This window comes from Mesoplodon bidens, assembly GCF_964165515.1.
Source record: "Mesoplodon bidens genome assembly, chromosome: 7".
In the NCBI taxonomy this organism is placed as follows: Eukaryota; Metazoa; Chordata; class Mammalia; order Artiodactyla; family Ziphiidae; genus Mesoplodon; species Mesoplodon bidens.
The window spans coordinates 60,792,755-60,805,102 of NC_138164.1; the positions used below are offsets into that span (position 1 = coordinate 60,792,755).

At 42.1% G+C, this 12,348-nt stretch overlaps 1 protein-coding gene across 1 annotated transcript in view; it reads right to left on the bottom strand.

The window, feature by feature from the left end:
- The window catches only part of C2CD3 (C2 domain containing 3 centriole elongation regulator), a 138,231-nt gene that overhangs the window by 36,445 nt on the left and 89,438 nt on the right, over nucleotides 1-12,348 (bottom strand). The window contains exons 25-26 of the mRNA XM_081239099.1: nucleotides 3,189-3,327; nucleotides 410-474 (exon numbers count right to left, since the gene is read on the bottom strand). Of these exons, the coding sequence (XP_081095225.1) occupies nucleotides 410-474; nucleotides 3,189-3,327 (204 nt within the window). The remainder of the gene's footprint in view (nucleotides 1-409; nucleotides 475-3,188; nucleotides 3,328-12,348) is intronic.

Sequence of the window (12,348 nt, forward strand, 5' to 3'; positions counted from 1 at the left end):
ATTTAATTAAGAACAAAGGAGACATAATTCACAAAAAAAAGGACAAATAACCCCCTAGAAAACCAGTACAGGGTACAAAATGAGCTTGGGCTATGGCCGCTCATTTTTTGGTTTTTTTTTTTTTTTGGCTGCATTGCACGGCTTGTGGGATCTTAGTTCCCTGACCAGGAATTGAACCTGGGCCACAGCAGTGAAAGCTACGAGTCCTAACCACTGGACCGTGAGGGAATTCCCTCAGACCGCTCTTAATGACAGAGAGCGGGTAATCTGTGGGATTACCTCTAACATACATATGTGTTCCCAGAACCATCAGTGCCATGGTTTTACTTGGTTAAAAAAAGAAAAGGATTGGCAAATTGTCAACATGATGTGAACTTATTTTTACAACCAAGTAAGACAGAGTTCATACCTCCTTTATGCCAAACTTTGAAGACCAGAGTTTGTTGTGGGTCCAAAAGAAGCTCTTTTGATAGCCTATTAAGAAAAACAACCACCATAGATTAACTGCGTAGGAAGCTCCTCTAGAATGAAACTTAGACTTGAAGAACATCTTATAGTTGCAAAACACTTTTCTAACATTTTCATTTCATGCTTAGGATCATCTTCTAGGATATATTTTTATCTTCACAGTTAAAAGGAGGGACTGGAGGCTCAGAGAGGTGAAGTAACTAGGAACTTGTCAAGACCTAAAAACAAGCAACCGTGATGTAGTATTCTTCCCCCTACCCCCCTACCCCGTTTTATTGGAGCAGGTAAGGATTCTTCTTATGCCTTGTGGTGGTGTGTGGAGATAGTGAGAAGAGAGGAAAAAGTGTTCATTGAGTACCTACCTCGGGCCAGCCATGGTGCCAAGTGTTTCTTATACGTGTAATCTGCACAAAAACCTATGACATGGACATTATTATCCTTGTTTTACAGATGATGAAGCTGGGCTCAGAGATGTGAAGTCAGTTTTTCAAGGTCACATAAGAGTCAGTAAGTGGCAGAGCTGTGATTGGAACCCAGTTTGCCTGACTCCAGAGCCACACTGTGCAGAGGCAAGGCACCAAAATAAGAAAGTACCCAACTTTCTTACCAGGTTAAAGAAGTCAATGTGGAATTCACTGAGCACCTCTAATATATTTTATATGAAGTGAATTATATAGTTTTAAACTACAAAGCAGGTACCCTTGCTCCAGGGGAGCAAGATGGAGAACCAGAGAAAACTAAGAGACTTAATTTCCTTCTCCAGACTCCAATGGGGAAATGAAGAGAGCCGACTTCAAGACCAGTGAGAGGCACTGTGCTAACTTGGAACAAATACTGTGTCAGAGATTTGAATTCTAGCCGGGGGTCAAAATATCCACCTCTGAATTCTAGCTCTCCTAGTATTACCTGAGTGACCCTGAGCACTCAGTCTCTCTTTTTTTTTTTAAATGTATGTTTGGAAGAAACCAAATTTTTTTTTTTTAACTTAATTAAATTAATTTATTTATTTTTGGCTTCATTGTTGCACAGGCCTTCTCTAGTTGCGGCAAGCAGGGGCTACTCTTCATTGCAGTGTGCAGGCCTCTCATCGTGGTGGCTTCTCTTTGCTGCGAAGCACAGGCTCCAGGCGCACGGGCTTCAGTAGTTGTAGCACACGGGCTCAGTATTTGTGGACCACGGGCTCTAGAGCGCAGGCTCAGCAGCTGTAGCACATGGGCTTAGTTGCTCCATGGCATGTGGGATCTTCCCTGACCAGGGCTCGAACCCGTGTCCCCTGCATTGGCAAGCAGACCCTCAACCACTGCACCACCAGGGAAGCCCACTCAGTCTCTTTGAGCCCTGATTTTCCTACCTGTTAAACGGGATATTATTATCTACCTACAAGGTTTCTAGGAGGATGAAATGAAACAATTTTGTGATAAAGAAATTGCACACAGCACCATCATTCATTTTTCTTCTAATCTTGCCTCTGTTACCAACAGACTATGTAACTTCCTTGGGCCACAGTCTCCTCAACTGTATAGTTAGGGGACGAAATGAGGTGATTGTTAATGTTGCTTTAACAAGTTAGTAAAGTTAGGTTCTGAATGAACAAATCACCCTCACTTAGAAGCTCAGCCCTCTGGTCACCTATCTTTTGAGGCAGATTTTATATTTCAGTACTGGCCACTATGGCCAGAATATCTATTATTTCCAGTAGCTCACCATAGACAGTACTGAGTTGTCACTGCAGTTATAGCTCCTGACTCAAGTCAACCACTCAGATTTCACAACACTGAACATGTGAGCAACTGCTGAGACTCAATTAGGTACATAAACACTGTGAGAAAACAGCAGGTCAGATACCATGTGGCATGGCTAGTGTTGGTGGACAAGAATTAAACTTTGCAAAAGGTAATGCAGTGTAAAGATAATAGTAACAATAATTAGTAATAGAATCCCACTTTTAATGATAATGCAACAGGTAACAGAAGAAAAGGGAGGAGAGCCTGGTACCACAGCAGTGGGCCTCTGTACCAGCCCCTGACCTCCGAGCTGCACTGCCACATGGTTGACAGGACTCCATCTCCCCCTTTTTTTGAGCTTCCAAAGGAGATCTGTCATTTGTTATGTACCTACCACGTACCAGGAGGTAATTTCCCTAAATGTCATGTAATTTGGACCTCCTAATAACCCTGTAAAAATTACCTCCACTTTACAGATGAGGAATCTGAGGCTCAGAGATGTTATGTAACTTGTTCACACAGCTAGTAAATGACAGAGATGGGGTATGAGGCCAAGTCTCTCTGGTTCCAAGCCCTGGCTCTTTCCACTGCACCAGAAATCTTTTTCAAGGATGTATAATCCACAGCCTTTCCTGAGATCAGTCCTCTCTGCCTTCTTCACCTAGGTAGCTTGCATACATTCTTCCACACTTAGCTGAGGGGTCTTCAGGGACTGTCTTAATTGATTACCTTTAATTCCCATTGCCCAGAACAGAGCAGAGCATATAAGAGGTCTTCACTGAAAAATTTTTGAGTTGTACTGAGCAGAGTTAAAAAACACCACAAATAAACCTTTAAACCACCACTAGCTGTGAATTCATAAGCACTAGGATTAAAGGAAAGCATTCTCCAACTCTGCTCAATATTGTTGTGTCTGTTACATTCCTCACTCTGAATTTGTCTCTTGGAACAAAAAGCAGATTTTGGAAGGTTGATGGAAAATCATAAAATACAAACCTTGATTGCTGTTGAAAATTCCAGATGGGGGAATCTGTGTTTTCAACCACTGGGGTGTAGATAGGAGATGGCTCATCAGCTGTTGTGAAGGATACACAACAACTGGGTATTGATACTTTCCTCTGTGTCAAGGGGCTCCCTGAAATAGAAAAGAGTGGAGTGACTATACTTTAGGGTACTAAAAAGAATGTGTTGGAAGCCTCTCATTATACAGGTACAAGAAGAACCATTCTTAGCTCTCTCCTACCTTTGGGTCTTTCTTTGAGCTATTCCCTGTGTCTGAAATGTTTCTGCTACTGAAACTGTCCTTTCAAGGTTCAGTTCATAAATACTACCCAGCAAGAAACAACTTCTCCCATCTCCTTGTACTCTGTGGGATGATGGAAAATATTGGATTAAGAGGCAAAAGACAGAACTGCAAAGAGCCTGGACTTACAAGTCAGATGATCAATGATTAGCTCTGCCATACACATTCTGTGTAACCTTGGGCAAGGCCTATCTAGGCCACTGCTTCCACAAATGGGGCATATGATACTTACACCTCCTCAGATGTTGTAAACATTAAAAATAAATAATAATAGTAGGTAACACTTATATAACACTTACTATGTGCCAGGCACTATTCTAAGAACTATACATGTATTAACTCATTTAATCATTACAACAAACCTATGACGAAGATATTATTATTATTCCCATTATATAGATGAAAAAACTGGGGTACAGAGAGATCAAACACTTATTAAGTGGTCACACATTTACTAAACGGTAAACTGAGAGTCAAATTCAAGCATTCTGGCTCTAGAGCCCAAGCTCTCAGCCATTGCCTGTATTGCCTCCACTAGAGTTAAATGAATGTAAAACACTGAGTACTGTGCTGATGCTAATTTTACAAGATCGGGTTTCCAATGTGGGAGACTCAGTCATTTATTTTCTCTTAAAACAATGTAAAATGAAGACGGATGACAATATTAGATAGTCTAACTCGGCTGTCCAACAAGATAACCACTAACCACAGGTGGCTATTTTACTTTAAATTAGTGAAAATTAAATAAGATTAAAAATTCTGTTTCTTAGTTACACAGCTATATTTCAAACACTCAATAGCTACATGTGGCTAGTGGCTACCATACTGGACAGTAAAAATATAGAACATTTCCATCACAGTACAAAGTTCTTTTCGACAGTGATGAATAACACAGACTCTATAATGAAGTAGACTCTATACATTCCATAAGATCCCTTTCAGCTCTAAAATGCTATGACTCAGGATTACAGATGAAGGAAAGAGAAGAGAAGAAAATAAGTATGTCTTAAATATTATTTACGTGATCCAGAGGAACAAATTCTGTATGTGGATTCTAAATGGTTTGTCTTCTTTCTACCTGACTAGCTCAAGGCTTCCCCAAATGCCTACTCCCACTTTACTTTGTAGGTGAAGTTAATCTTTGAGGCTCCACCCTGCTCCTTCTCTGATTGCTCCTTTCAGTAATTACTCTTCCAAAGACCCCAGGCTGTCCCTGTGGACAGAAAATCCGATGAACACGTTTATACTCAGGAATGCTGATTTTACTCCCCTCCACAAGCAGTGTAACATTTAATAAGTAGCCTTTAAAAGACAGACTCTAGTACCTTCTACTCTGAGAAGCCTCTCTTGACTCTCTAGGCAGAATCTCTGAACGTTACACCCCCATCATTAGATCTCTCCAACTTCAACATTCTTTAGGGAAACAGAAGTGCCTGCAATTTTGCTTTGCTATGTTTTCCTCAACCAAAAGAATTTCCATTAGAGTAGACCAATTTTTTTTGTAGTTTTATTAAGTGCTTTTTAAAAAAATTATTTTATTTTTTATTAAAGTATAGTTGATTTACAATGTTGTGGCAATCTCTGCTGTATAGCAAAGTGACTCAGTTATACACACACAGACATTTTAAAAAATATTTTTTCCATGATGGTTTATCACAGGATATTGAATATAGTCCCCTGTGCTCTACAGTAGAACCTTGTTTATCCATCCTACATATAATAGTTTACATCTGCTAATCCCACACTCCTAGTCCTTCCCTCCCCCACCCCCCTTCCCCTTGGCAACCACAAGTCTGTTCTCTCTAATTTCCATTAGAGTAGACCAATTCTTTTCAAATTTTCCCACCAAAGTAACAACTTTTAGAGATAAGTAAATACTAAAATCTGGAGCATTGGGGTTCTTGTTACCTTGAAAGAGCAACAACACACATGACATCTATTAACAGGCTTGTATATTATCTAAAATTTCATGAGGATTTTACATTATCTTCCATAATATAGCCTTATTTGTTTAAACTAAAAATGATATTTCCCCCCAAATCTTGGTTAAAAATTTACGTCATGTTATTTAATCTAGTGACTTCTAACAACCAGACCAGATGGCATTACTTTTTAGTCCCTCTTACTGGGGATAATTAATAAAGAAAGAAAATGGGTGATGAACAGAGACAAAGGAGTGGAGATTTTGCAACAAGGCCTTGGGAAAGAGAACTGAAGAGGAGGAAGAGGAATGCTAGCCTTAGAAGTGAGAGCTGGTAGTGGCTGCAAGGCAGGAGGGAGCTGAGGCGTGTGCAAGAGTTGCCAACAAAGCAGGACCCTGAGAAAGGCTTAACCAGGAGGCAGAGAAACACTAAGATACACAGAAGAACTACAGGAGGAACAAAATAAAACAAAAAACCACTGGCTACAACCTGGCAAAACCAGTTTACAAGCATATTCTTGAAAGAGCAGGAAAAAATGATTCTAATAAAATGGTAGTAAGCAAAGAATAATTAATGGAAATCAATAATATAGCACCCGTTGTTACTAATGTAAAATGTACAGAATAGCACTAATGGTACCTTTATCTAGTGAGCTATCTTCTTTAAAAAGTTTTATTTTTGTGAAACTCAACAGTATTACATGGACTGACTTGCTCAGCATCCACCCCCACTAACTTTTACTGTATTGTATTCCTTTAATGGGGAGACTGAAAGGGTCACAGACTCTTTTGTGCTACAGTATGGATACAAATTGGTCTCTATCTGTTATATGCCATTACAACAGATCTGGAAGGCAGACGTGAGGCAGAGGACATACACGTTCCTTTCCCTTTTGCTTTTGCTACTAGCAAGGATGACACTGAGTTTTCTACTCAGGGTTTGGTCCCTGAGGCCACAGAAGCCCGATGTCAATAGTGCTGAGGCCCCAGAGGCCCGATATCAATAGCGCTGATGAGAGTTTCCAATCACTGGGCTGCAGTGTTGGCACTGTATTTCAAACTTAAAAGATCTACTGGTTCTCTCCTGAAAGCTTAGCCTAGAGCCCACTCCCTGAGCCCTTCCAATAACTTGAAGTACCTTAGTAATCTATATTAAACTCCTCTCTGTTTAAAATGGCTGGAGTGGGACTTCCCTGGTGGCACAGTAGTTAAGAATCTGACTGCCAATGCAGGGGACATGGATTCAAGCCCTGGTCTGGGAGGATCCCACATGCCGTGGAGCAACTAAGCCCGTGCGCCCCAACTACTGAGCCTGCGCTTTAGAGCCTGTGAGCCCCAACTACTGAGCCCGCGCGCCTAGAGCCCGTGCTCCACAACAAGAGAAGCCACTGCAATGAGAAGCCCGCACACCGCAACGAAGAATAGCCCCTGCTTGTCGCAACAAGAGAAAGCCTGCGCACAGCAATGAAGACCGAACACAGCCAAAAATAAAAAAAAATAAAAAAATTAAAAAAAAGTAAATAAAATGGCTGGAGGGAGTTGTTTCCTGTAACTGGACTCTCCCTGACACAGCTTCCATCTCTCTCTCAATCTCACCTCTCTCTCTCTGCCTCCCATTTTCCTTAGTATTAATAGGTCTCAAGCTTCTCAACTGATTTCTTCCAACAGAATGTCATAAATCCTCACAGCTAGGGAGAGATAATCTCCCTCTATACTGACAGCTTCCATAGTATTCTACAATAATCTGTGTGTGTCTGTGTTTCCCTCACTAAACTAATGCACAGAGTAGGCCCACGGCCTTTATTAAAGGTTTGTAGACTCCCTGCTGCCCTTTGTCTACAGATGATTGCCAGGGTTGGAGAAGAGAGAGAAGCTGCCTTGTGTGCGTGCTGTGTGCGCCAACAGAGGACAGCAGCATCTGCCCAGGAAAGCTCTGAGAGAGATCAGCAGAGAGGACCAACTGTAGTTCTGAGAGATAGGACCCCTCAGTTCTGGTGTACTCTGCCACTGATTTAGTGTGACATATTGGGTACTTCATTCTGGCTCTCTGGGCATCAAGTTTCTTCAGAAACATGTGCTCTCAAATTACTTCCTACGATAAAATTCTATGATTCTAGATATATACCAATACTGCTCCGATTTCTCTCTCATACCTCAACCCCCCCCCCCCTTTTTTTTTTTGCAGTACGCGGGCCTCTCACTGTTGTGGCCTCTCCCATTGCGGAGCACAGGCTCCGGACGCGCAGGCTCAGCGGCCATGGCTCACGGGCCCAGCCACTCTGCGGCATGTGGGATCTTCCCGGACCGGGGCACGAACCCGTGTCCCCTGCATCGGCAGGCGGACTCTCAACCACTGCGCCACTAGGGAAGCCCAATCCCCCCCTTTAAGGTTCGTTATTTTTGAGGCTGCTATTAGCTAAAGTCCCTGAAAGAGAAGTACTATTTTTACTTTGGAAAAAAAGAGTTCCTTATTCAGTCTTGAACAGAAATACTCCTTTCAGCCAAAGAGGCAGGTGATAAAGAAATCTGCTTGGGTCTATCAGGTTTCCCTGGCTCTCCCTTTGTGCTTGGAAATTTAGCTGGGCCTGTTTACCTTCCTGGAAAAGGTCAAGTTCTAATATACTTTTGGAGGCAGCCGAGATGAAAACTGCTATACTTCCTACTGGGTTGGGACACACATTGAGAGCAGTTAAGAGGACTTGAGATGAGCCAGCTTTACCATTTTAAGAGTTTTCACTGGATTTCCTGTGTTTTACATAAGTATGAAAGTAGTAGTTTTATGCATCAAAAATGGTATGATTGCTTCAATGAGATTAAAATAACCACCCCTTATTTTTAACACTTTACAGCTTACAGTTTTCTTATCAGCACTAAACTTGTGCTGATGACATCCCTGATAATCACACAAAATGGGTGTCTCTGTCTCTATTTTACAAATAAGGCAACCAAGGAACAGAGAGGTAAAGTGGCTTGCTTGTCACACATCTGGTAAACTAGCATTTGGAAGATCCAGCCAGGTTTCCTAACTCCTATTCCAGGGATATTCCATTGCAATACTTCTAATTAATTCTACCTGGTTAAGAGAAAAGCTCTCCCTCTGGCCTGGAGTGAACAGATGGAAACTTTCCCTCAAGCAATGCCCAAATTTTTATGTTAATAAAAACCTAGTTCAGTTTTGTTAAGCTAACATTAACTGACAGCTGCTCTATGGCACACCTGCACAGATGAGTCAGATCTGATTCTTGATCTGGAGGCAGAGACACAGATAATTATAATACAATAAGATAAAGACTATGCCAAAAGCACAGGGGACTGTGGGAACAGAGAAGGACCCGTAACCCTGCCTGGGTAGTTGAAAGAGAGCCTCTAAAGGATGATGATACTGAAGATGGTTTTGATTTTCACTGAGTATAATTTAGATTACCTCAAATCACTTTACATTTCTGTTCCTTGATTGCCTCATTTGTAAGACAGGGCTAGAGATACCAGTCATGTTGAGTATAAGTACACAAGTCTTATGAGTACTGAAGCTGATTCTTGAAGGTTCCTTAGAGCCTTTTCTAACAAAAGTATCCAAGAAACTCTTGTATTTCAGAACCAGGACCACAGTGGGGACTATGCTGCCTCGGGTTTAAGGCATAATTCAGGACTGTTAGTGAATCCTCTGCATGCAGCTTTGCACTAAGGAATCATTCGTTTCCTTCCTCAAGGAAGAAGCTTCTAAGGCATGAGAGGGACAGACACACAGAGAACACTGTTGAAGGCAGGACGACAGCCAGCCTGGATATTAAGGAAGCATCTACATGGTTTTCACAAAAGCTTGGCCATTTATAACTGACTCAGAGTGTGGGATATGCTGCCCTCAGCTCCATATTCTTAGAAGATGAGAGGTGAAGAGAACCTTAGAAATGATTTTATATGACCATCACATTTCACAGCTGAGGAAAAGAGAATTGGGTTTGCCCAAAGTCACTAAGCAAGTTAATGGCTTAGCTAGGGCCAGAAGTCAGTCTTCTGACTCCCATTCCAGAAGTCCTTCTATTATATCATCATTTGGAAGGCAATTTCAGAGAGATGATGGGCAGGTCTGTACACTCAGGGCCCAGCACAGGGTCTGACTGAAGCATAAATATTTGCAGGGCGAAGGACTATATGGGCCTATCACTGCGAGGGTAGGACTTGGGAGACAGGAGACCTCTGAAAGTGTCCACTCTGAAGCTTGATCTACCCTGGCTAAATGGAAAGAGGCCAAATAACAAGTGATTTACAGATTTGTAACTCATACCAGAAATATGAGAGGTGTTGAGCATCATATTCACAAACAAGAGCAGATTATGCTTGCTTAGTTGCATCAGGAAGACCCAGGTGTTGAGATACAGAAATAAACTCACAGTCCCTGTCCCCAAGGAACAGGCAGCCTAGTGGAGAGACACATTAAGAAACATTTTTAGTACAAAGTAATAAGTATAACCTCAGTAGTATAATGAAAAAGATATTGAAAGAGAATATTGTTCGCAGCAATCATTGAAAGGGCTACCGCATTAGTCCAAGTTTCTGAAGGCTGAACAAGCAAGGAGGCAGTGAGAATAGAGAAAAGGTGACAGAAACCTTCTGTGTAAGAGGACATGATCCTATACCCTGTATTAGACACAGTGGAAGCTTAATAACTATTTGTTGAATGAATCTATTAATCCCTGCAACATCTCCTCTGCTAAATTTCCACATAAGCAACTTTCCTGCAGGAGAGGCAAAGCATAAAATCAGAGTACGTATTAAAAGGAGAAAAAGGGCATTTGAGCAAGGTCTCATATTCATCTGCTCCTCATTTAACAAATATTCACTGCTTATTATGTGTCAGACACAGTTCTAGGTGTTGGGGATTTAGCAGTAAATAAAACAAAAAATTTCTGTCTCTGTAGGACTTATCTTTTTCTAGAAAGACAGAAAATAAACAAAATACACTATTTAAAGGCCATAGGAAAAAATAAAGCAGGAAAGAGGGACAGGTATTGTTGGAGAAAGGCTGTAATTTTAGATGGGTGACCAAGGAAGGCCTTGCTGAGCCGGTGATTTCAGTAAAGACAGGCCAGGAGTGAAGAATATTCCAGGCACAGAGAGAACACCAGATTCAAAGGCCCCAAGCAGGAGTCTGCCTATACATTTAAGAAAAAGCAAAGAGGCCAGCGTGGCTGGAACAGGGTGACTAAGAGGAAGAGAAGGATGTTGGGGAGAATTTGGTAACTGGGGAAGGGAGAAAGGAATCCTGGCTAAGAAAGGTGCATGAGCACAGGCCCAGGGAATGGCTTGCCATATGTTACAATTGGAAGGGAAAGGAAGCCAAGCACTGCTGGAAAAAGTCAGCATTGTGCCACCAGTATGTCCACTGCCACTCTAAAATTATGTCAATTAGTCTTAGTTGAGCCCTTGCTGCAGTTCAGCAATTTTCTTATTTATATCTTCATGATTCTCTATAGATCCCTTGTAATGACCATGAACTTCAGCCAAAGAGGATCAACTGCCACCACAATTCCCCATGTTTGCTCCAAGGAGGCCTAGAACATACACTTTCCCACTTCAATATCTTCGCTCAAGTTGAGATAACCACCTGGAATTTCATTCCCACCTTTCTGAAATCATATTCATTCTAAAAAGTTCTGATTTCTCAGACATGTCTGATTTCTCTGTTTCTAAACGCTCTAGACACTAGATATATATTTTTTGTGCTTCTTTTTTCCTGAATTTTATTTATTTTTTATACAGCAGGTTCTTATTAGTTATCTATTTTATACATATTAGTGTATATATGTCAATCCCAATCGCCCAATTCATCACACCACCACCATCCCCCCCGCCACTTTCCCCCCCTTGGTGTCCATACGTTTGTTCTCTACATCTGTGTCTCTATTTCTGCCCTGCAAACCGGTTCAACTGTACCATTTTTTCTAGGTTCCATATACATGTGCTAATATACAATACTTGTTTTTCTCCTTCTGACTTACTTCACTCTGTATGACAGTCTCTAGATCCATCCATGTCTCTACAAATGACCTAATTTCGTTCCTTTTTATGGCTGAGTAATATTCCATTGTATATATGTACCACCTCTTCTTTATCCATTCATCTGTCGATGGGCATTTAGTTTGCTTCCATGACCTGGCTATTGTAAATAGTGCTGCAATGAACATTAGGGTGCGTTTGTCTTTTTGAACTATGGTTTTCTCTGGGTATATGTCCAGTAGTGGGATTGCTGGGTCATATGGTAATTCTACTTTTAGTTTTTTTTTTTTTTTGCTGTACGCGGGCCTCTCACTGCTGTGGCCTCTCCCGTTGCGGAGCACAGGCTCCGGACACACAGGCTCCGCGGCCATGGCTCGCGGGCCCAGCCGCTCCGCGGCATGTGGGATCTTCCGGGATAGGGGCACGAACCCGTGTCCCCTGCATCGGCAGGCGGACTCTCAACCACTGCGCCACCAGGGAAGCCCTACTTTTAGTTTTTTTAAGGAACCTCCATACTATTCTCCATAGTGGTTGTATCAATTTACATTCCCACCAACAGTGCAAGAGGGTTCCCTTTTCTTCACACCCTCTCCAGCAATTCTTTTTTTTTTTTTTTTTCTTTTTGCGGTATGCGGGCCTCCCACTGTTGTGGCCTCTCCCGTTGCGGAGCACAGGCTCCGGATGCGCAGGCCCAGTGGCCATGGCTCACGGGCCCAGCCGCTCCGCGGCATATGGGATCCTCCCAGACCGGGGCACGAACCCGTATCCCCTGCATCGGCAGGCGGACTCTCAACCACTGCGCCACCAGGGAGGCCCAGCAATTCTTGTTTGTAGATTTTCTGATGATGCCCATTCTAACTGGTGTGAGGTAATACTGCATTGTAGTTTTGATTTGCATTTCTCTAATAATTAGTGATGTTCAGCAGCTTTTCATG